This window comes from Carlito syrichta, unplaced genomic scaffold, assembly GCF_000164805.1.
Source record: "Carlito syrichta isolate Samal-C Ts95f unplaced genomic scaffold, Tarsius_syrichta-2.0.1 Scaffold315407, whole genome shotgun sequence".
Classification (NCBI taxonomy): domain Eukaryota; kingdom Metazoa; phylum Chordata; class Mammalia; order Primates; family Tarsiidae; genus Carlito; species Carlito syrichta.
In genome coordinates this window covers 1,710,446-1,736,730 of record NW_007259503.1, presented here as the reverse complement: position 1 = coordinate 1,736,730, position 26,285 = coordinate 1,710,446, and the positions used below count along the sequence as shown (strand labels likewise).

The 26,285-nt window shown below is 36.0% G+C and overlaps 1 protein-coding gene across 1 annotated transcript in view; it reads left to right on the top strand.

The window, feature by feature from the left end:
• Window positions 1-26,285, top strand: part of HMCN1 (hemicentin 1) — a 467,592-nt gene that overhangs the window by 429,362 nt on the left and 11,945 nt on the right. The window contains exons 92-104 of the mRNA XM_008072785.1: window positions 198-368; window positions 539-709; window positions 5,944-6,093; window positions 6,381-6,518; window positions 7,584-7,705; window positions 8,311-8,548; window positions 13,955-14,017; window positions 15,029-15,148; window positions 15,660-15,794; window positions 18,198-18,311; window positions 18,855-18,980; window positions 21,071-21,199; window positions 25,026-25,376. Coding sequence (XP_008070976.1) covers window positions 198-368; window positions 539-709; window positions 5,944-6,093; window positions 6,381-6,518; window positions 7,584-7,705; window positions 8,311-8,548; window positions 13,955-14,017; window positions 15,029-15,148; window positions 15,660-15,794; window positions 18,198-18,311; window positions 18,855-18,980; window positions 21,071-21,199; window positions 25,026-25,376 — 2,028 coding nt within the window. The remainder of the gene's footprint in view (window positions 1-197; window positions 369-538; window positions 710-5,943; window positions 6,094-6,380; window positions 6,519-7,583; window positions 7,706-8,310; window positions 8,549-13,954; window positions 14,018-15,028; window positions 15,149-15,659; window positions 15,795-18,197; window positions 18,312-18,854; window positions 18,981-21,070; window positions 21,200-25,025; window positions 25,377-26,285) is intronic.

Below are 26,285 nucleotides of genomic sequence, written 5' to 3'. Positions count from 1 at the left end.
CACATAATCACTGGAATGTACACCCAGTTTCTAGTCAAAACATCAGCTAAGTTGTCTTCTTTTGGAAGTTGCTTATTTACAGATTTGTATGTTTCTTTTTAGTTCATGGGGAGAGACATTTTCAAACTTTTTGGATGAATGTCATTGTTGAGCATTTTCAGAGCTCTGTTTTCATGTCAAGTGATTCTATCTTGTAGCCCATGGTAACTGGAGTCCTTGGAGTGGCTGGGGAACATGCAGCCGGACATGTAACGGAGGGCAAATGCGACGGTACCGCACATGCGATAACCCTCGTCCCTCCAATGGAGGAAGAGCTTGTGGGGGGCCAGACTCCCAGATCCAGAGGTGCAACACTGACATGTGTCCTGGTGAGCCTCTCAATTCCTGGCAATAGAACAAGTAAAGCATCTCATTTAGTGCTCACTGTAGCAGCTCCAACATTTCAGATCTTACAATGAAAGTTGTGTGGACAGGAGAACCCTAAGTATAGATCTTGAAATCAGTTTGCTAACACTGACCATTCCTTTCTTGTTTGCAGTGGATGGAAGTTGGGGAAACTGGCATAGTTGGAGCCAGTGCTCTGCCTCCTGTGGAGGAGGTGAAAAGACTCGGAAGCGGCTGTGTGACAATCCAGTGGCAGCTAAAAGCGGTCGCCCCTGTCCAGGAGACGCTACTCAGATAACCAGATGCAATTTACAAGCATGTCCAGGTAAGCAGATAAATTAAGCATTGACAAGATTATTGCTAGCACATTTACAGCATATGTACACATTAGAAAAAAGGCGCCACAAATTACAAGACAGTGTCAAATCTGGGAGGCAGAATTAGAAAAAATGCTCTCTCTTGCCCCTGGTTGGTGCAACTCCATACCAAAGCTCATAGCTGGGTTCTAACCTCTGCTTCTCCCCCTTCCAGGCTTTTAGTAAAAGACTACAATCTTTACAGCCGTAAATGGTAGTCCTGGACTTGACAGGTAAAAGCACGAGGCAGAGTATGAAAAGATGGATGAGATGAGACTCCAGACTAGAGATGAGAATGGGGTGGTGACTAAATATCTAACTGAAATACTGTACGTAATCATAGGCTGCTCAATCATGGATGGGACTATGGAGAGCATGAGTGTGGAAAGTAAAATATGGGTCAGTTCAGTTAGAGGAGAAAGAATAGGGAGAGTTCAAGTACCAAGTTCAACCCAAGTCATGCACCGCAGCTAGATAATTGTAAGTGATGTAAAAATTGAGAATTCTAAAACTCACAGACCTTAGGAAAAGTTTGCAGGAATTCCAAGAAATGGTGGATAATACTAAATATCTTGTGACAAAAGACATGCTTCTAAATGTTTTAAGAAAACCCACAATAACTGTTTCATATTGTTGAAGTGTCATGATACTATTAGACATTCTGAAGCATTAAGATAGCTTTAGAAATGAAATATTTCTGAAAAGCAAAAGGCTCATTATACAGACCGAGAGATATTTACATGAAAATATTTGTATGACCTAGACAAGCTAAAAGGGCAAATGTCTACTAGTTAGCTGTTCCACATATCTGTTCAACATATCAACCAATTACCAAGGATCTTGGGGCTCCAACCTGAGGCATGGTAACAGTATAGGTTTCAGCTGCATGTTTGCAGGATAGCCTCTGGCGGTAACAGACCCAATGGCGGCAGGAAGTCTAAATAGGTGGACATATTGGGTTACAGAGTATGGCAGAGGATTTCAAGGATCTCATCTAGGTAGTTAGAACAAGGAGATGTCTATTGGCACTGAGACTCAAGTCCCTCTGGGATACTGGAGAACCAGGGTTGAGGTGGGAAGCTACAATTGTCAGTGATGGCCCAGAGAATTAAGTAAGTTAGTGATGCCCACTACTCATCTTTCCCCCTGCCTAAAACTAAGGATAAGAACCAAAGTGGCCTACCAGGTCCTGATTGGTCCTGCTGCCTACTTTCCTGCACCACCTCGCAGCCCAGTTCCCATCACTCTCTAAGCTCTCTGCTCTTTTTGCTTTCTTGGATGTGGCAAGACATTACCCCCCAAAAGGATAGCATATGCTCTTTCCTTGCATTATTTTGATTATTGGTGAGAGAAAAGATTTTTCATGTTGATTCTGCCTTCATGTTCTGTATTACATTCATCTTTTTAGAAAGTTATTGAGGGAACAAAATGGTAAGGAAAAAAAAAGATATGAGGCAGAAAGCCCTTGTGCCCTCACTGAATTAGTGAAACCTAAACTTGCTTTAGATCCCTTCTTTATTTTTACTTCCTTTTCAAACCTCCCTGAGTAGTAGATGCCATGTACTTTAGTACATTTCAATTTCACATTATTCACATTTTTTGTGGCATTCTAATGAATGTCTGTCTCCACTATTCAGACAGAAGCTCCATGAAGGCAGGCCTCATATCTTTTTCCCTCAATAACTTTCTAAAAAGATGAATGTAATACAGAACATGAAGGCAGAATCAACATGAAAAATATTTTCTCTCATTAATAATCAAAATAATGCAAGTTAAAATGATGAAGTACTATGCTTATTGATTGTTATGAGGTTGAATACAATTGTATTTCTCCCAAGTATATAATAATGGCTTACCTCAAAGATACTGTGATTTACTTCCAGACCACTGCAATAAAGTCACATGATTTTTTTTTGTTTTCCAATGCTTATAAAAGTTATGTTTACCATATAATGTAGTCTGTTAAGTGTCCAATAGCACTATGTCTAAGGAACAATGTATGTATCTTAATTTAAAAGTACTTTATTACTAAAAAATGCTAATCATCTGGGCCTTCAGCTAGTCATGTTTTTGCTGGTAGATGGTCTTGCCTCAATGTTGAGGTCTGCCAACTGATCAGGGTTAGTGACTGCTGAAGGCTGGGGTGGCTGTGGCAATTTCTTAATACAAAACAACAATGATGTTTGCTACATGGATTGACTCTTCCTTTCTTGAAAGATTTATCTGTAGTATGCATGGCTGTTTGATAGCATTTCACCCTTCTTCCTAAATTGGAGACAATCTTCTCAAATCCTGCAGGCTGTTTTATCAATTAAGTTCATGTAATATTCTAAATCTTTTGTTGTCATTTCAGCCATGTTGACAGCATCTTCACCAGGGGTAGATGGTTTCTGAAAAAAACACTTTCTTGACTCATCCATAAGAAGCAACTCCTCATCCTCTCAAATTTCATCATGAAATTGCAGCAATTTATTCCCATGATCAGGCTCTACTTCTAATTCTAATTTCCTTGCTCTTCCTACCATATCTGCAGTTACTTCCCTCACTGAAGTCTTGTGCCCCTCAAAGTCATCCATGAAGATTAAAATCAACTTCTTCCAAACCCCCATTAATGTTGATATTTTTACCTCCTCCCAAGAATTATGAGCGTTCTTAATGACATCTAGAATGATGAATCTTTTCCAGAGGTTTTCTATTTACTTTACCCATATCCGTCAGAGAATCACTATGGCAGCTATAGCCTTATAAAATATATTAACTAATAAGACTCTAAAGCCAAAATTACTCCTTAATCTGTGGACTACAGAATGGATATTGGGTTAGCAGGAATGAAAACAGCATTCATCTCCACATACATCTCCATCAGAGTTTTTGGGTGACCAGGCACATTGTCAATGAGCAGTTATATTTTGAAAGGAATCTTTTTTTCTGAGCAGCAGATCTCAACAGTGGGCTTAAAATATTCAGTAAACCATTCTATAAACAGATGAGCTGTCATCCAAGCTTTGTTGTTTTATTTATAGACCACAGATGGAGTAGATTTAGCATAATGCTTAAGGGTCCTTGAATTTTTACAATATGAAATGACCATTAGCCTCAACAAACATTGATCACCAACTGCATAAGTCCCTAATAAAATGGTTAGCTTGTTCTTTGAAGCTTTGAAACCAGGCATTGATTTCTCCTCCCTAGCTATGGAAATCCTAGATGGCATCTTCTTCCAATATAAGGCTGTTTCATTTACATTGAAAGTCTATTGTTTAGTGTAGCCTCCTTTACCAATGATTTTAGCTAGATCTAAATAATTTGCCACAGCTTCTACAATAGCACTTGCTGCTTTACTTTGCACTTTTATGTTATATAGATGACTTCTTTCCCTAAGCTTCTTTTCCTCTGATGCTACCTCATCTCTCTCAGCCTCCACAGAATTGAAAAAAGTTAGGGAGGGCCTTGCTCTGGATTAGGCTCTGAGTTACAGGAATGTTGTGGCTGGTTTGATGCTCTGTCCAGACCACTTAAACTTTATATCAACAATAAGGCTGTTTCACTTTTCTTTTCACTTATGTGGAGTAGCACTTTTAATTTTCTTCAAGAACTCTTTCTTTGCATTCACAACATGGCTCACCGTTGGGTGCAAGAGGCCTAGCTTTTGACCTCTCTTGGCTTTCAATATGCCTTCCTCACTAAGCTGAATAATTTTTAGTTTTTTATTTAAAGTGAGAAACATGTGACTCTTCCTTTCCCTTGAACACTTAGAGGTTACTGTAGGGTTGATAATTGGTCTGATTTCAATATTGTGTCTTGGGGAATAGGGAGGCTCAAGGAGAGGGAGAGAGCTGTTCAGGGTGGAGCAGTCAGAATGCATGCAACATTGATTAAGTTTGATATGAGCACAGTTCATGGTGTCCCAAAACAATTACAATAGCAACATCAAAGATCAATGATCACAGATCACCTTAACAGAGCTAATAAAAATGGAAGCGTTTGAAGTATTGCAAGAATTGCCAAAGTGTGACACTCAAAGTGAGTGAATGCTGTTGGAAAAATGGCACCAGTAGCCTTGCTCATCACAGGGTTGCCACAAACTTTCAATCTGTAAAAAATACAGTATCGGTAAAGCAAAGTGCAATAAAATGAGATTGCCTGTGCATGGTAATAGTATAGAAATACCTAGAGATTACTTTAAAATGTATTTACTTAAAAGACATCAGATAATAAAAATTGGTGAATCCCACTATCAATTTCTTTCCAATTTATTGCCCTCTCTTGTCAAATCGTGAAATTCATTTTAAGACAACATTCATGAACCACCTATTCTGTGCTAGTCACCAATAATTTTGTTCAGCAACAGAAAGAAGATATGAAATTAATGTAGCGACATTTTAAAAAATTATAGTTGTTTTTCACCCAAAATATCTTAATATGAATTTTACAACAAGTAAAAAGTATACAACCATTCTCAAATTTTTCTCACGTTAAGCACACTCCAATATATATGTAATGTAGATAACTTGATAAAACCAAGCTCTAAACCCCAAGACTGAACAATGACCCTTAGATAATGCACATTTATGTTGAAAATGACCTATAGCAAGGTTTAGAGACTGTTCTGTCGGCAAGATCGCTCCTTTCCCTCTATGTTCTCATGAAGGAAGCAATAAATAAAAGGACATGGGTTTTGATGCCAAGTAGATCCATGTTCAAATTTTTATTCCACTTTCTACTCATGTCATGATGGGAAAGTTGCTTGATTTCTCTAAACTTCATTTTTCTTATCTGCAGACTATGGTTATTTAAAGCTACCTCATAGAATTGTGGTGGGATTAAGAATGAACACGTATTAAGTGTTTACTCTTGTGCATGACTTGCTCCATAAACTCTCATTGTCATCATCACTTCATCACCACCAACAAGCACATACTTTAGTTTTGGGAATGGACACATTGTATTCTTTGGCTTATGAAGTAATACTATGATGTGCATAGATTGAAGGGATCCTAGATTTATGGGGGATGATGGGTGTTACATGAAAGTAGAACGTTTTAAAAGTTTATTTATTTCCCTTTTAAATTCAGATGTCATATGACCTTTTTGATGTTTGAGAAAAGATTTGTAGCATCTCTGAATACTGGCCTTCTTTTCTCCCACGTAATGTTGATGGAATTGCTTTCTTATCCAGGAATGTTTTTTCTTCCCTCAATAGGTGGGCCCCAGAGAGCCAGAGGAAGTGTTATTGGAAATATTAATGATGTTGAATTTGGAATTGCTTTCCTTAACGCCACCATAACAGATAGCCCTGACTCTGATACTAGAATAATACTTGCCAAAATTACCAATGTACCTCGTAGTCTTGGTAAGTCATTGCTTATAAAACTTGTTCATACACCTCTTTTTAAAGATGTATATATTATTCTTTATCCTATCATTTCCACATAAAGTTTCTAGAGGATGCTACTGCTAAATATTATAATAATCTTTAGTTCTATCCCAGTGGTACACTTTTAAAAACACCTGAATTATTGGTATTTTTTGTGCGTTATTCAACATTATTTACAATTCATCCTTGTGAATAATGTCTTATGAAGACAAAAATAACATAGACTGTAAACATTTTGCTCTCTCACTGTATTTATCCTTTAGGTTCAGCAATGAGAAAGATAGTTTCTATTCTAAATCCCATTTATTGGACAACAGCAAAGGAAATAGGAGAAGCAGTCAATGGCTTTACCCTCACCAATGCAGTCTTCAAAAGAGAAACTCAAGTGGAATTTGCAACTGGTTAGTGTTAGCTGAACTTAATATTCTATTTCTATAAAAAATACGATTACCATAAAGATTAGTGGTTAGGAAAAAGATGTTATATGTTTCCACAGAGAATAATTAGAAAATTTTGATGCAATCTCATCAGAAATGATATGAAAGCAATTTCATATTTTTCTGTAAACCCGTACTAACATAAAGTCATAAAAGACCATATGTTTTCCAGCAGCATAGTAACTTTTATTCCCCCAAAGTGTTTTTTCTCTCCTCCTTTCTGTTTTAAAAATCTTTCCTCTTAAAAACCTTAGAGAGGGTTTTTAAATCCTTAGAGAAGACAAAGAAGTAAAATGAGTCATTGTTATTAATTATGATCTTTTGTCTTTAAACTGAGATTCGATTAGGGTACTTTCTAGCAATTCTTTCTCAAAAAAGTGGAAATAAAAACAAGCAAATCTTAAGGCTTTTCACTCATCCCTAGTATTAAGGAGTGTGTGTTAGCTTCTCAAGGCCCTTTCCAGGCACGTATGGTTTTGATAGAGCTCCATTTTAAGCCTCTTCAGAGTTGGTCAGCCTCAATGGCAATGACATTTCAGAGAAGGATTGAGGGAGGCACATCTTTAATCCCCATTTCCTCAGCTTAGAAGACAAGTGGTTCTTTCCATGGTCATTCAATGACTAAGATGCCCCTTTGCTCCTTTTTGAAGCATCAGGAAGAACAAAGCCCAACCCATGTGGCCAGACTTATGGTTATTGCCAGCGTGCCTGGTGAGGTTGTTCCTCCCTCCTCACAGGCAAGTCATTCGTGTAGAACTCCCTTGTTATTGTGAGCTTCAAGTACTGAATTCTTCACATAATCATAGGTTACATTTTTGCCACATAAAAAGCACTTTTAGAAGAAATTTAATGCAGTAGGCCTAACTCTTTGATTGGGAGGCTAAGTGCTAATTCAATTCTCTTATCATTTATGCTTATTCAAGTTTGAACTAAAATAACATGACTGAACTGGTATGTGAGGTATATATACTCTGTGTTTACACAAGCCATATATTTTTTGCTGTCGAAATGAATACTTATAATTCCCAGGAGAAATCTTGCGGATGACGCATATTGCCCGCGGCTTGGATTCTGACGGTGCTTTGCTGCTAGATATTGTTGTGAGTGGCTATGTCCTGCAGCTTCAATCACCTGCTGAGGTCACTGTCAAGGTAAAATCCTCACTGTTTTTTAGAGTAATGCTAAGAGTTTGAGTCAAAAATTCATAGAAAGAACTCAGAGAACTTGTGTATTTCCCCTTGTTGATTTTGGAGGATAAATGTCTAAACCATTAAGGTTGTAAATAATTATCTGTCCTTTGTTTAAAAGTCTTCTGGGACAGGTCTTTGCAAACTCTTAGTGGTTGTCCTACCCTGCTTATCAGGACTAAGATCACTCTTTGTTGACTTAGGCCATTAGTTTAAATTTTCCAGACAAAGAAAATAGTAACCCTTGTTTGTATATCATCCTTAAAAGTATTTCAGAAATTAAAGGATAACAACAGTCAACCTTTCACATCTTTCTTTATTCTTGACCTACGATGTTGAGTCTCATACTAAACCAAAATTTATGGCAGTAAAATTATGAAACTAATATAGTTAATAACCAAAAGGTTCCAACTTCAAAGTATTTCCTGAACACTGCTGTACTATACGATTTTATTTAGAGGTCTGTATTTTTGACCCCAAGCCTGTTTCTCTCATCCTACATTACATAGTACTTTTAAGAAAAAAAGTAAGAGCCATGTTGATCTTTAAATCTCTATTGCTCTCCTTAGGATTACACAGAGGACTACATTCAGACAGGTCCTGGACAGCTGTATGCCTACTCAACCCGGTTGTTCACCATGGATGGCATCAGCATCCCATACACATGGAACCACACCGTTTTCTACGATCAGGCCCGTGGTAGAATGCCTTTTTTGGTAGAAACACTTCATGCATCCTCTGTGGAATCTGACTATAATCAGTTAGAAGAGACATTGGGTTTTAAAATCCATGCTTCAATTTCCAAAGGTAATTTGATTAAAGAAAAATCCATATTTTTATCCCACTAGTCCTTCCTAAAAGATTTTAAAAATTGCATTGATGCCACTCAAAATACAAATAGTAAGGCCTAGACATAACATGATGACATCAGGTTTTTCATGTGTGCTATGTTTTGCTGTACGTAAAGCACTGTGGTAAAGCCACTATTATTTGAGTTCTAGTACATTTAATTTACCAGGATGCTTATTCATACAACATAATGGAGTTGTTATTGTCCTATTCTACATATGTGCAGAGGGCTAAAAACGTATAATCTGTCCAAATGATTTTTCTTCGAGTAATAAAGTTCATTTGTTACTGTTTTGTATATTATATTTTTCAAGGAATATTTTAAATTCCTTAAACATAATGTAAAGGTATGTCTTAACCTAAATGAGTCAGGAAAAGTTTCCACGTTTTAAAACTAGCTTTTAAAAACAGTGCAGCAGTAATCAGGATTCTAACTGTCTTTTCTTGTTTTTAAAAATTATAATTTTGAACTGCTTTCCGTATTCCAAGCATTGTTCTGTAACCCTTGATCTAATTAGTCCCCCTGTGCTGTGTGGTTCTTTGGTGTGTCTATTCCCTGAGATTTCCTTTTCAGTCATAGAATCACCACAGCCATTAGCATTTCATATTCTGTGGGGTTTTGATGCTGGAAGATACTTGCATGTAGTTTTTTATAAACACTAAATGTTTGAATCACTTTATCTTGGAACTTTAGGCTTCCATCAGTACACTTAAAAGGATTCACATTGACCTTGAAAATGTGTATGTTTTGCTGTGTGGGCTTTCCTAACATAGACCCAAGCAGATTTTAAACATCACTTTTTGGTTTTATTATGCTCAGCAGATACACGAAAAATTAATTTTCAGCGTTTACTCTTGCTTCCATTAATTGTATGCACGACCATTTTCTTCTTCAACATCTATCAGAACTGCTTCATCAATTTGGAGATCATAGTAATCTTGGAGACTGAGTACACATTTTTTGAGATAATCCCAGATTCATGAAGTCTCATAGCCAGTGACACGCAGAGCACCCCCACTTCTCCTTCACCCACACCATCATCACCACCACCTCATTTTACTACTGCCATGCGTGTTCAGGACACTTGGACAAAAGATAAGAACTACTGGGATAAAGAATTATATTTTCTCTTTCCAAACTGTGCATACTTTTCAAATTTAACCTCGGTTTCTACTTTTTTTCATCCATCTAATTTTTAAAAGAATTTTTTAAAAGGATAATTGGGCACAAGATGTTGGTTATAAATGAATTTCTATTATTTGGGACTAGAGGAATGAAAATGATTTTTTAAAAGTCATTATACTTTCTACCCAATCTTGTAACTCTTCCAGGCCTGAAATTGCTTGAAGGACTTTGTGGTGCCTCTAAGCGTGTTGTTGGGGAATCAAGGTCCCACAGTATAAGGAAACACACTGTAAGACCTTTAAGCCCCTTACTATCCTTGGATTCTATGATTTTATAAATTACAGCTTATACAGAGGGTGTCAAAATGCATGCACATTTTAAGAAAGGAAAAAACTGTATTAAAATTGTAATAATAGGAATAGAAGTCACGTTTGACTTCTGCAATTGCAAGAGGTGCTCAAAGTGGTTACCATCAACATCTAGTCACTTACGATTATGGTGGACATCTCTTAAAATGTGCATACATTTTTTGGGGTATTCCCGTTAAATGTGCCATTTGATGTTGACATTATTCTTTTACAAGAATTGTGTACCTGCAATTTGTTTTTGAATGACCACCAGGGGGCAAACTTGCATTCTTGGTAGCTAATCCAGCAAATTTTTCTTTGTGTTGGATGTGGACTAGAGTTATGTGTGGCTAAAATGCAATTAGAATCATCGAGAGGGCTTGAGAAAAGTTCAGATTTCTGGACACAAGGATTTTTGGTTCAGCAAGTATAAAGTAGGGCCTGGGAGTCTTTATTTTTAACACAGACTCTAAATGATTCTAACATATCTGGTCTACACACTGACTTTTGGAAACTATTGGGCAGGACAACTCACAAACATAAATCAATCTCAGTAAAAATGTTGTACATCTTGAATTTTGAATTGATTTATTTTTAAAATATAAAGGGTATGTTAATCCAAAGGTATCAAATATTTTAAAAATAAATTTAACTGCAAATAAATTTTCTAAAGCTTTTTTGTGGGAACAAAAAAAGTAAAGTAAAAACAAACAAATAAATAAAGTAAATGAGACAGTAGAATGTGCACCAAGAAAAAATATTTGCTGCACATATTATTGACAACTGTGATTAACCTTGATATATGCAAGACTCTTCAAATCGGTAAGAAGGAGACAAATACCTTCAACAGAAAAATGCATAAAGGAAATTCACAACAAATGACAAATGTGAAGAAATTATTTACCCTCATTAACAAATAAATAAAAATTAAAGTAATGAGGTATCATTTTCCAAATATTGTTGTCAGAAATTAACAAGTTGATGGCTGCTTAGTATTCCAGAGGGATGGGGAAATGAACACCCTTATGCACTGCTGGCAGGAGTTATTCGTTGATTCAACATTTCTGGAAAGCAGCAGGTATCAGTAGCCTTTCCAGTGTTCACATATTTTTAGTTATCTCATTCTAGGAGTCTGTCCCAAGAAAGTCACAGAAATAGACAATAATAAATGTTCAGGAAGTTTAATGCAGTGTTATTTATAATAGAAAAATAATTCATAAATTCTTCAATATAGGAAATAAATAGTATATTATGGCATAGCTGTATGATACATTCTTAAACAGTCATTGAAATAGTTTTAAGAAATATTTAACTCAGTTATCCATTTAAGAAATATTAGTTGAATACTTACTCTACACTAAGCACTGCTCTAGATGTTGACAGTATACTGGTAAGTAAGTAACAAAGGAGAATATTCATGAGAATAATAACTGAAAAGTAGCATATGATATGATCCAAACCTGGGTTGCCCACACCTTAGTGATTATAAAGATATCTTTATATTGGCTAAAAACATAGACACAGGCCAAACACGATGTCTCATGCCTATAATCCCAACAATTTGGGAAACTGAATTGAGAGGATTGCCTGAGCCCATGGGTTCGAGACCAGCCTGGGCAAATTGGTGAGACCTCATCTCTACAATAAAAATTTAAAAAATTAGCTGGGCATGGTGGCGCATGCCTGTAGTTTCAGCTACTTGGAAGGGTGAGGCAGAAGGATCGCCTGAACCCAGTGGGTCGAGGCTGTGGTGGCCATGAGCATGCCACTGCACTCCAACCTGGGCAACAGAGTGAGACTCCAACTCAAAAAAAAAAATAGATTCCTTTCTTGTCTATTCTGATAGGAGTAAAACCAAGGGATCTATATTTTTAACAAGCTTGCCAAATGACTTTTATAATTTGTAAAGGTTGGCAATTATTAGTCTATGTCTCCTAACTTAATTTTTAAATACATATTCAAAAAATGACTGGAAGGATAAGTATCAAAATCTCAATAGTAGTTTGTTCCAAGTGACAAGATTATAGGGAATTTTATTTATACCTTTCAAAGTTTCTGCTGTTATCATACATTAGTATATATATACAAGCAAATATTTTATATTACCTTCTAGTATCTTGAAGTGAAAATAATTACTAATATAATTCCAAATAACATACTTTAGATATAATATAAAAATAAAGGGAAAATAATTTTTAATAAAATATTATATATTTTAATATGAAAATCTTTGAATGGAAAGAGATTAGTAATATTCCCAAACCTGCACAGAGAATCCTAGTGTGATTTTTTTCTTTTTTCTTTTTTTTTTGGAACTTTGAGCAATTCTTAGTAATATTATGAATAAAACAAAATACAATCAATACAATTTATATGACAACTGCATTCCTAGAAAATTCACTGTATATTTAAATCATATGAAAAAATGTTTACTATATGGCAGAGAGGTTCACAGCTTAGCTAATTACAGCTTTCTCACTTTCATGAAAACCTTGCAAAGCAAGGGAGAAATCATCCTACAACACTGTCACATTGCAATGTTGTAAACCCTGCCCCAGGGCCTGCCCACTTACTCAATTTTAACAGTTCTTATCATCATGGCACCCAAAGTATCTCCAAAAAAAACCTCCAAATGCCATCTAATGGAAGATCCAAGTATCTTCCCTATTTAGAACCAAAAATCTAAAGCTATCAGATAATAACTTATGTTTATATAATTTTTTTTTCCACAAGTATATCTCCAACATATCAGATAATAACTTATGTTTATATAATTTTTTTTTCCACAAGTATATCTCCAACACAGTGTCCTATACAACATACTGGTTGGATTAAGGAATGTGTGAGCAAATGATTAAATGAAACATAAATTATAATCACCACCTGAGTTGCACTGAGCTCGTGGTTGAAAATTAAACAGACTTGCATCTAAATCTTGCTCCAGCTCATGTCACATACGAGAAGTTAAGAAGTTTTGGGAACAATATTTTGATTGTCATGATGATAAGAAGGACTATTAGCTCTTTGATGCTAGGAGATTTACATAACTTCTATCTCGAATTCCTCATCTGGAAATCATGTACCATGACAGCAGGGGAGTCGTGAGGTTTAAATGAAAGAAAGCACACAAGGCTCACAGCCCCCGAGGTGACACACAGTAACCGCACAATGATCCTTTAGCAATATGCCCTAGATGTTTCTGCCTCATCTACCCTATTCCCACTCCCTTGCACATACACGAGGACTTGGATGATCTCAGGAAAGAGATATTTTAACTAATTTGTTCTTGTTAGTGTTTTTTTCTGACATCGAGCTTAAATCGATTCTATCACAATATGCCTGTTTCTCCTTGCTTCTACTTCACAGAAAGGGAAATATTTGCTCATACTTGGGGGATTTTGACCCAAATATTCAACATTGCAAATAGAGGAGATCCATCAAAGGAAAGTATTTCTTCATGGAGTTTCTCTTTTTCACCGGCACAAATTATTTTAAGTTGCTTGAAAACAGCATTCTTTCTCCTAGCATAAAATGGAGTAGTAATGGCTAGAAAAATAGAACTTTGTGGTTATGCCTGGCATACACATTTATTTTGGACCCTTCTTAGTTATCACAGAATAATTTTATGTAATTTTCTTTTGATTGATGTAAACAACTTACACAGAAAATCTGCTTCTAACAGCAGCTTGCCAACAATCTCTGGACCATGATTCATTTCATTCCTGTTTGAGAAACAGGAAAAGTTTTCCATTCCTGCTTATTTTCACCTCTTGCATTTTGCATCATGTATTTTGTATTTGGCATATTCTTCCCAGGAAAGATGTTACTGGAAAGAAACTAGGTGCTAATATTCTAATAAGCCAGTTAACTATACCTTTCTCTCTGTGGTAGGAGATCGCAGCAATCAGTGCCCCTCCGGGTTTACCTTAGACTCAGTTGGACCTTTTTGTGCTGGTAAGTACAGGAATAAGTAAAGCATTTTGTTGTTGTTGTTGTTTGTTGTTTTTCACAATAAAATTGTCAATAATGAATATCATTTAATAGACATCTATTGTCCTTTAACTTCTCAACATCACAATAGTCCTGTAAATGTCCAACGTGACAGCTAAGGACATAGAGATGTTGAGAAGTTAAATAAGCCATCTAAAATCAGGCAACATCCAGTGGCAGAATAGGTTTAAATTTAAGTTAGATTACAAAGCTCATGCCCTTCCAATTTGGTCACAATCAAACCAAGTATACTGGTGGAGTGAGCAGACAGACACTGCACTCCACCTGCCTGCCAGATTGCATGGGTGTAAGAGAGCAGTAATCTCACATGAAGTCACTCAGAATTGCTCAACTGTCAGACAGGGCAGGACTGCAGACTAATGATTAAACCAACTTTGTCTCAGGGAAGTACCAGTATAAGAGAGTCAACAGAGAAGTCAACAGCTAATTCAGTAACTTGAGGAGCTTAATTAGCATACATAGTGCTTTTCTCTCACTGATAGGCCATGTAATGTAGTCTAATGGTAAAAAGGTGATCTCTAGACTGCCTAGTTTCAAATCTCAGCTCTGCCAATAATGACCTATGTGTCCTTGGGCAGTTTTCTTATCATTTCTGTTCCCCAATTTTGTCATGCAAATTGAAGAAAGCAATAAAATGCTTCTAAGAATGCTGTGAATAATGAGTTAAGGTAGGTAAAAAAGCATTTAAATCGCAGTCAGTAGTAAACATAACTTATCACTGTTGTTTTAGGACATAATCTAACCGACTAGTCACACTTGGAGACCCCAAATTATTTTTATTTAGTGACCACATGATGTGGCACTTAGAGCATTTTTACATTTCATTCAACTCATTGGCATTCATAAGCAACTGTTTTTACTGGCCTTAATAAATCCTAGAAAGTAGGTGTTTCGCATACTGATTGGGTTTTGTTTTGTTTTGTTTTGTTTTGTTTTGTTTGCTTCTTCTTTCAGATGAGGATGAATGTGCAGCAGGGAACCCCTGCTCCCATACCTGCCACAATGCCATGGGAACCTATTACTGCTCCTGCCCAAAAGGCCTCACTATAGCTGTGGATGGAAGAACTTGTCAAGGTAGTCACAAAGTGAAATCTAATAGACACATTTAAGCAATGACCAAGGTACTCTCTGACCTCAGAAAGGTGTGGCAGACCAATCCTCTTTTTTCCTACTACTTCAGCTCATACCTGGGCAACAAACAGAAAGTCTTCATGGATTTGAGAAAGTAAGTAAGAGGGAATACTGCTCCTTCACTAACTTCACATGGGGCACTCTAAAAGCAGGGGTCCCTAGAGTGTCTCGCTCAAGATCTCAGAAAGGAGAAACAACTTTTTTAAAGAAATAGCTTTTTAAATTTATAAGCAGTCTAGTGATCAGTTGATCTATGAAGATAGCACATCATGCTGCTGTTTGTCAGCTATTTAACCCAGCTGCAATAACTAAACCAACAAATTCAAATTCAATCCTTCTTGCTTTCTTATATTTTTCAAGTGCCATCTTTTGCTTTTCTTATCTCCATTTCACAGCAGGTTCTTGAGTAGAGTTTTCTTCAACTCATCTTGTTGAATGATTCACTCTGTTGCAGATATTGATGAGTGTGCTTTGGGTGGGCACACCTGCCACGCTGGTCAGGACTGTGACAATACTATTGGGTCCTATCGCTGTGTGGTTCATTGTGGAATTGGCTTTCGAAGAACCTCTGACGGGCTGAGTTGTCAAGGTATAAAAACGGAGGCCTTTTCTTTATGTTCTTGATGCTAAGAGTTAGACCTCCTTTTGAATTCTTTAAAGTAAGTTCTCAAGAAAAAGAGGGTTTCCTCTCTCTTTAAGAAGAGGAAGGGAGATAATGAAGGAATAAAAGGGAGAGAACGGAGAGATGTTAAGTTAGTGGAGAACTTCATTAACATGTTTTATAAGTAGAACTTCTTGATAAGATCTTATTGAGATGTAATATTCCACAGCTATTTTAAATATTTGCAGCACATTGGTTTTGAATAACATTTGCCTATTACCAGTTGAGATCATACAGCATAATTGAATAGAATCTATTTTATAAGATTCCATTGCACAGGTCTACCAGAATGTTTATAGCAGGATTTTTTAATAGACTTTATTTTTCACAATAGTTTGAGGTTCACAAAAAAATGAGCAAAAAATACAGAGAGTTTCCATATAACTCCTTCCACTACACACACAGCCCTCCCACTATCAAAACCTCCCACCAGAGTGGTATGTTTCTTACAATTGATGAATCCACATTGACATATCATAATCATCCAGAATCCATAGTTTAGGTTAAACTTCCCTTGGTGTTGTACATTCCATGGGCTTGCATAAATGTATGATGGCATGTATCCACCATTATGGTATCATACAGAATGGTTTCACTGAAAAATCGTCTGTTCTCCACTTATTCATCCCTTCCTCCCCTCAACTTCTAGCAACCACTAATATTTTTACTGTCTTCATAGTTTTGCCTTTCTAAAAAGTCATATATTTGGAATCATACATTATATAGCCCTTTCAAATTGACTTCTTTCATTTGGTAATATTACTTCTTTCACTTAGTAACATTTAAGGTTCCTCCATTTCTTTCCATGGCTTAGTAGTTCATTTCTTTTCATTGCTAAATAATATTTCATTGTCTAGATGTAGGACTATTTGTTTATTCACCTAGTGAAGGACATCTTAGTTGCCTCTGAGTTTTGACAAATATAAATAAAGCTACTCTCAGGATTTTTCACAAAGGCAAAAACAGTGGTTCCCAAACTGAATGTCTATCAACATTAGAAAGAATAAATGAAGCGTGGGTACACTTATACCATGAACCATTGGGCCACCATGAAAAAACCCTGATGTAGGAAAGTATATATAACTGGCAAAAAAGAGCACTGAAAAACAATCAAAGAAAAAGGAAATGGATCTGTATATCTAGGTAGGGATATACATGTGTCTGTAGAAGAGCTCTGCTATTATTCTTACTAAATTGTTCATGTTGTTCACCTTTGGTAAGCAAGAAAGGTAAAGAGAGATAAGGGAGGCCAAGCAAAAGAGGAAGAGGAAGAAAAGAACCGCAATAAGAAAAATATTTTGGAAGTATATGATCACATTTGTGCATTTATATAAGTGAACACATTGTAGATTTTGAGAGATTAAATTAAAAGATCTCAAATAGAAAAACAAGTACAAAATAAGAGACATTCACCATCTTGAGACTTAGAATGTAAGGTGAGGAAGTAAAGAGCCTCGCTGTGGTGATTTTTCTTTTGAAATGATTGGAATAGAACAATAGAGAAGGGGCAGAAGCTGGAGAGAGATAGTTCATTAGGATGGGAAAGATTTGATTATGTCTATGGGTTTATTGGAAAGATAACAGTAATGAGGTAGGGCTTCAAAGACGTACAGGAGGAGTGAATGACTGTTGGACCATAATCCTCATCTTGGTGAAGGTGGGGAAGATAGGCTGAAAAGCTCAAATAGAGGGACTTTTCTTAAGTAGAAAAAGAGGTCTCTCTTCCTCTGACATTGGAGGGAGGAGGGGAAAAAAGGTATAAAACACAGGCAAGGACCCAAGAATTTGGGGAGTTCATGCCTGAACTGTTTTCATTATACCATTGCCCAGGTGGTGTTTGGGAATTTTAATTTGGCAAGAACTACAGAAGAGGGAAAATGCTGAAGTTGCTGCAGTCAATCAGGCACAAGGTGATAGAGACCCACATCAAGCTACTAGCAGCAAGAATGGGGAAGAAAGGTCAATTGCAAAAATCTTAGCGCTTTTTTTCCCCTGGTGTTCAGCATCCCAGTCTGTCAGCAACATTCCAGGACTGAAACTTCCTAGAAACAGGCATGGAAACCATATGGTAAAATGCTTTAAGTAGAGGAGTGTTTCACTAACATGGTTCTGAATCATTAGCAAATGTCTTCTTTTTAAAAGAGTATTAAAAAAAGAGCCCCTCTCCAGTGGTTAATTCTGTCAATTAATTAGTAGAGATATGAGAGCAAATGTATTAGTTTTAGATCTTAAACTTAGTAGTGATCCAGATCATCAAAATGTCAAACATTTGGGATAAATTAACTTAGATTTTCTAACAGCATATAATGAAAGTTTTGTTTTATTTTACAGATATTAATGAATGTCAAGAATCCAGCCCCTGTCACCAGCGCTGTTTCAATGCCATAGGAAGTTTCCACTGTGGGTGTGAACCTGGGTATCAACTCAAAGGCAGAAAATGCCTAGGTAAGAAAGGGGCTTTGAATTCAAAGCAGTGGCATCTCTGTAACTTTTTAATGCTGTCTCATCCAAATGCATATGCTGTGTCTTGGGACTATATAGGACACCAACAATGCATCGTGTTATGTTATTCATGTGAAAACAAAATGGAGACAAAATCTGTTTTATGGGTTTCATTTTCTTATTACATAACCATTTTAACATTTCCCCCATTTGCTGGATTTTTTGCAAATATATAATATACTTATATACATATATGTATATATATGATGTTGATATTTTATATATAAATTTTATTTTTCTATGAGAAGGAAATGGTTGGTATGGCTACCAGCTCTGTGAAGCAATATTTTGTTTTTAATTTGTGCCATTCTGTTTTAAAGTGTGTTACATACTTTGTTGAATTTAATCACTTTAACCTTACACAATGATTACTCCATGAACATCTGTATTAGTATATAGTATCCTTAAAATCCAAAAGTATGGTTTCTCTGGAAAAGTAGAATAAATCATTTCCTTAGTCTGCATTACCTTTGTTCTTTTATCAAGACGTGAACGAGTGTAGACAGAATGTATGCAGACCAGATCAACACTGTAAGAATACCCGTGGTGGCTATAAATGCACTGATCTTTGTCTCAATGGAATGACCAAGGCAGAAAATGGAACTTGTATTGGTGAGTGTCTGGTTGTTTCAGTGACTGAGGTCTGTTTACCATCAACAAGTCGAGTAAGGCTTTCATTTTAAAACCTATGATTAAATTTAAGCTAACAAGAAAATCTTTCTTTTTCCTTAGGTACTGCTGACTTCTAGTATGGTTGAGCTCTGGGGTCCCGGGCTCATGGCTAGACCAGGAAATGAAAGCTCATAATGGAGACTCATGACCATTTTGAGCTCCCATCAATTACACATTTGGTTTACGTAGTTTAATATCTACATGAATTAATATTCTCATTGCTTCTAATATGAAATTTAGCATATGTATTTAGAATTTCATAGGGAGTAAGAAAAAATGTTTGTAGAGGTGTATGAAAAGTTGAAAATATAATTATTTTAGGACTAAATATTCTTTCAATAACAAATCAATGACCAGACAATAAAATAAATTGTATTTTACCCAAAGTTTATTTTTTGTGTATCTATTCTGTATCAGCCTACTGAGTTAGTAGATGATAAAGCAATTACCAGGCAATAAAGTAAAGTATAGTTATACCTAAATTTATTCTCTGTATGCCTATTCTGTACCAGCTAACTGTGTTAGCAGAGCTAGAAACTGTAGGATTTACAAAAATAAAACATCGCTATTCTCATGTACTTACAATCTACTGGGTTAAAATTCACAAGAAAAGGGAATCATTTATGGGTAAAATTGGCCTATTCCACTCTCTCAATAAAAGAAAAAACCCTAAAAACTAAATTACAATAAAAGGTAGAATGAAGCACTATAAAAGAGGTACAAATAAAATTGTAAAAGAGTGCCCAAGAGAATGTTTGTATTTAATAGGAGTGACAGTCAAGAAAGTCATGGAAGTTGTCACATTTAAATATAAGCTTGAATGGAATGTTAGTAGGTAGAGATGACTGAAGGGAAAAAAAGCAAAAAGCAAAAAAATCCCTATACCTGGGGGGGGAAGAGCTGGACTTAGGATAAAGTATTAAAATTCATCTTTCCTTGACAACTAGCTGGCCTTGTACAAGTCTTACAATCACACAGAAATTTGGGCTTAAGTTTCTCACTGAAAAAGTAACAGTTTTTCTAAAAAAGAATTCTAAAAATATTTATTAATAAAGTTATAATATGTCTTGGACTTATTTCAAAACAATATAATAGGAGTGAAGTTATAGAAATACTTGAAGGAATATTGACCACTAGTTGACACTTGTTGAGGTATATGAATGTTTTAGTATACTTAAAAAGAAAAACTGGTGAGCGGGGTTGAGCTATCAGATTTCAAAGACTCTTTTCAGCTCCAATACTGTGGATATAGGTAAATATTTTTCTTAACTCTTAAGAGTAGCAACCAGTTCAGAGCATCATGCACAGATGCATGCAACTGTAAATATTTTTAGGAATATTGACTCTGTAACTATGTATGAGACTCATTAGACATGAGATGAGGTGAAAGATCAGAAGACTATTTAAGGAGCTACAGCAAAAATTAACTAAGCATAAATGGAAATGTAGAGATATATATGATTTTTATTGAAGGAATTAGAATTACCTAATCTTGGCAACAGAGAGAATAATTAAAGATAACTCCGACATTAGTGGCCTGCTAGACTGGGTACACAGGAATGCTGTTATCATAAATAAGGCAGTAAGGCTAAGTCTCGGGGTGGGAGGGGGTTGTGCTGAGATTGAAGTAGTTGTAAAACACAGAGATGGAGATGTCCAACTAGCAACTAGAAATGGACTGCAGATCAGAAGCAATGTAACATTACTGCTCCCAATCTTCCTGAACATCAATCACTTGCATAAATAAGATGGCAAAAGGTGGAGGGAGTATAGGGAAGGAGGAAAAAAATGCTGAGACTAAAATGCTTTTTATAGTAGGGAGCAGGAGAAGGAAAAGGAGTCAGCTAATCAGTGGCAGAGCTTGGACTTGAACCCAGGTTTTTTTAATTTCAATTAGTAAGTTGTTATGGTCTCAATCGCATGATGAGAAACGCAACCTTTGGCAATTGTACAGAATGTTAATTTTAAATATAATAACTTTGGGTTTTGAAAGAAGAAATGTTGTTATTTTTATTGCCTCTGTGCTGTAGATATTGATGAATGCAAAGATGGGACCCATCAATGCAGATATAACCAGATATGTGAAAATACAAGAGGCAGCTATCGTTGTGTATGCCCAAGAGGCTATCGGTCTCAAGGACTTGGAAGATCCTGTGTGGGTAAGTTAGCAGGAACTCATACTGAGTAAGAAAACTGCTAATATTGTCACCTAGTCTTACCAACTTGCTTAGGACCACTCAACTCTCAAATGGTCTCTTGCCACAGTTTGAAGGTATGTAAGTTGATTTAAGTTATTCATAACATAATTTGGATACTTATTCAAGATTTTCATATTGAGCTTAATTTACATTGACATTTCAAGTAATAATTATCACTTGCTGAGTACTTGCTATACACCACACATATCAAAATGAAGTTCTGTAATGCTGTGACACCTTAATTATCAAGTTTATCTCATTGATTATTCCTCTATGCACATGACATAAACGTTTGCATAGATAAATTTTATTTGAGTATGAAGTATGTTTGTTTGCAGTGTGAAAATTTGGGTATGAAGGATTAAAATATGGACATGCAATTAAACAAACTGATAATTATTGCTTTATCTATCATATATTTAGGGCTCACTGAATGTATGACATTTCCTGTGTGAAAAATCTCATTTGATTCTTCCAGTTGTCTATTTATTTTCATCTTAGTTGTAATTGAATACAAAGTAAGGCAGATAATGAAAAAATCTGTAAAAAGGTAACCATATACTTTAAAAAAAAAAATAATCCAGAAACTGACCTACCAAATTGTATTCTTCCTTAAAGTAGTTAAGTGAAATAAAAAAGAAAATGTGTGGGCTTTTAAATTCTAGCTTCTGGATTTCATGCTATGCTTTAAAATTGGTTGCCTTGGTTATCCACTAAAAAATTATTTACAGCAAATTCTCCCCAAAATACTTAGTTCTGTCTTTATGTGGCCCCTAGCCTAGTATTTTGCATACAGAAAATGTTCAAACGATTACTAGAAACTCTTTTACAAGAAGTGCTATTTAATAGTAGGAATACATAGACTATCATTTCAGTCTTCTATTTAGATATTGTAATTTATAATTTATATTATATATAATTTAGCATCTTGATCAGTCATAGCAGTGACCTTTCAAAATGAAATATATTTATTTGTTCATTAATTTGACCAGTAGTTGAATGTCAGACATTGGGCTGGAGAACAAAACAAGAAAGAAGGTAGGGCCATTGCCTCAAAGAATTAAAAATATTAATTTTAATTTTTGTCTACTAAAATAATTTTTGGCCAGGCACGGTGTCTCATGCCTGTAATCCCAGTACTTTAGAAGGTCAAGGGAAGAGGATTGCCTGAGCCCAGGGGTTCAAGATCAACCTGGGTAACTTGGCGAGGCATTGTCTCCACAATAAATAAAAAAATTAGCCAAGCATTGTAAGATGCACCTATAGTTCCAGCTACTTAGAAGGCTGAGGCAGAAGGATCACCTGAGCCTAGAAGTTCCAGGCTGTGGTAACTGTGATCATGTGACTGCACTCCAGTCTGGATAACAGAAAGAGACTCTGACTCAAAAAAAAAAAAAAAAAAAAACAAAGAAAGAAAGAAAGAAAAAATAATAATAATTTTTAAAGCAAAATTTACTACTCTATTCTACCTTTTTGTGTTTTTCATACCAGTGTGATAATGGATTAGAGAATTTGGTGTTCATCTCTGGTTTTCATTCATTTTTCTAATTTGCAGGAAGAGTTGTGAGTACAGACTCCACGTGTTGACTTAGCAATAGTAAGAAAAATAACTTTTTTAAATGTTATGGGTTTATTTGAATAAGATCATGGAAAGTAAGCTTAGGAAGAAATGATTCTGTGTCTTTGTGTCCTTCTTTTTAATCTTTTGAAAAAATGCACTTGACCTGATTATTAACTCAAAATTATTAATAAAGAAATGACATGAAAAAGTCTATAGCTATGCCAGTGTTCCTACACGTAAAGCTTGGCATTATATGGAAGACTAAATATACCAGTGATCGATATTACAACTAAATGCAAACTAGAGATGTGATTTCTTTTTTGCCTCCACAAAGAGAATTAAGATTTGCTTTAGCTTTTGAATTCTGACTTCTCTGTACTCAAGATCATGTTTTCCCATATGACCCTTTTTGTTTCTACTCTTAGGGTTTTGATTCAGCACATGATATCAAACTTAATCCTTCTTTGATTCAACATGTTCATTGAGCACCTAATTGTGCTGGTTGTGGGATTACAGCGCTAAACAGGGCACATCAGTTCTCCGTCCTCATGGAGTTTACCTCCCATGGAGAGAGATAAGAATCACAAAACAAATATACAATGTAATATCAGGTAGTGATAAGCATCTTAAGAAAAAATAAAACCAGTTAAGGGGAAAGAACGATCTAGATTAGGGTAGGAGCACTGTGATCCAGCTAGCCTCTCTAGAAGACTGAACAAAATGAAGGAGGAGCCACTGTAAGAAGGTCTGAATGAGTGTGTATCAGGCTGAGAGGACAGCCAGAGTGAGGTCCCTCAGAAAGGAAAGCACTGACCATAATTAAGGAATAAATGACCAGTGCTGTTGGAGCAAAATTAGGAAGAAGGCAAAGAGGCCATAATAAAGAGTTTAGATTTTCTTTTGAATGAGTGATGGGAATACACAGGAAGCCTTGGGCTGGGCTGGGCATGGTGGCTTACCCCCATAATCTCAGCACTTAGGGAGGTCAGAGTAGGAGGATTACTTGAGCCCAGGAGTTCAAGACCAGCTTGGGCAACATAGCAAAACCTTGTCTCTAGAAAACATAGAAAAATTAGCCAGGTGTGGTGGCACATACCTGTATTCCCAGCTAGTAGGGATGCTGAGGTGGAAGGATCACCTGAGCCCAAGAGGTGGAGGCTGCCATGAGCCGTGATCGTCACGATCATGCCGTTGCACTCCAGTCTGGGTGACAGAGTGAGACCTCGACTCAAAAGAAAGAGACAGAGAGAGAAAGTAAGTTTGGGGCAGAAAATCTATATGGTACAGTTTCCATTTGGAAAAGACAACTCCAGCTGCTGTGTGGAGAGTAAGTCGGAGTGGGGCAAAGACGGGTGTAGAAAGACCAAGTCACTTACAGAAAAATGTTTTAAATAAACATAAAGGCAGTTATGTGGTTATAAAAATCATAGCTAGATATATTGAAATGTTTCTAACATTGTCAACCAATTAGAAAAATAAGAAATCCATCTGAAGGATCTATTTGTCAAAAGGGAGAAAGAGCAAATTAAATAAATAAATTCTAAAAATGTACGCATATAATTAAGGGATACTATTTATAAGTATAGTTTTATGAAAATTGCAGATTTGCAGTTCTACACTCTTCTATGCCTTTTTTCCCCCAGGAGAAAATATACAAAAGTTAACAATTTAGAATATATCTACCTAGCTGAACCCAGAAAGATGAGTATCGTATTTTTAAGATTTAAAATGTTAATTTGGCACTTAGAATTACATGTAAAAATGTATACCAAATTAGCCTAAACTGATCTAAAGATTTAAACTGATCCTAAACATCAGCCTAAACTGATTCTAAGCATCTAAGTTGTTTTCAGTCAGGGAGACAAGGCGGAAACAGAGTTCCTTAGGCCTTAAGACCATCACAACTGAAGTTAAAGGAAGATGGGTTCACAGAACAAGCGTGTCTGGTTTTCTGAGCCATCTGCTCCAATGTGAAGGTTCAGATAAAACTTGTACACATGAAGCAATGTTTAAGGAGAGTCACAGACTCTTCTGTGTATTCATAACTGAATGATTAAAGCTTTCTCAAAGTTCACACCAGTTGAAGAGAAATTACTGTCTGCCTGGCTTTGGAGGTAACATAATGTCCTCAGTTTGTTTCACAGACTGATTCTTTATTCCTGTGTTTTGTGTGTGTATGTGTGTGTTTTTTTTTTCTCTTTTTTATGTATCATGGCACACGAGCAGACATTAATGAATGTGAACAAGTGCCTAAACCTTGTGCACATCAGTGCTCCAACACCCCCGGCAGCTTCAAGTGTATCTGTCCACCAGGACAACATTTATTAGGGGACGGGAAATCTTGCGCTGGATTGGAGAGGCTGCCCAATTATGGCACTCAATACAGTAGCTATAACCTTGCTCGGTTCTCCCCTGTGAGAAACAACTATCAACCTCAACAGCATTACAGACAGTACTCACATCTCTACAGCTCCTACTCAGAGTATAGAAACAGCAGAACATCTCTCTCCAGGACTAGAAGGACTATTAGGAAAATTTGCCCGGAAGGCTCCGAGGCAAGCCATGACACATGTGTAGGTAAATGTCAGCCGTATTACATTTCCTTTCTGTGGGCTCACTTCCTGGTCAGTCTAAGAGTATGTATGGCGCCTGTGATTGTTTGGGTGCTGTGAACTAGATCTGATCTTAAGTATGGAATGACTCAAAGTTTTCAGACATTTATTCTGGCACCTAAAGCTATTACAAACTTTATTCAAATAAATGATGTATTTAGCTGTGTGAATTCTAATAATTTATTGTTTTATATTAAGTTTTTCTCTTTGATCGTCCTTGAATGTGGTACTATATTTAATGCTATGTAAAAATAAGTTTTAGTGACTTCCAGAATGTGGTTTATTTAAAAGGGGACATAAATAGTGCCAAATAAACATAATACCATCAGAATATGGCTACATCCTAATTACTGCAAAAACAGTGGTTAAAAAGTGTAAGTTTGAGCTACTCTGTTGACTGCTTGCTCTGTATGATGATAACCAACATCCCATTACCATTGCTGCATGCTCCCCATGGAATTTTTCAATTCGATTATTTTGTGTTTGTATGTCACCAAAAAGATAATGTAAGTCAGAACAAGATTAAGTTGCTTCCATCACTCTGAAATATGTGTTTTCAGCATCTTTATCTAAACTCACAAGTCTGTAATTTCATTTGCTTGCAAAAGTGAAGTATAATTTCCAATTTAAGAATTGAGACCTTGTTTTCAATTAAGTTGCAAACATTACCATCTGTCATTTATTTAACTCAATTTTCTGTGAGTATCTACAGTTTTCTTGTTTCATTTACAGTTTTCATTGAGCTAGGCACCAAGGGGAATTAGCAAACAGGAATTAGCTTCCCTATGTGTTAGCTGTAAAAAGAAAACAAGCAAGGAAGGGAGAAGGGAAGAGAGAAATTCTGTTTAAATTCAAAGACCACTATGACAACCTC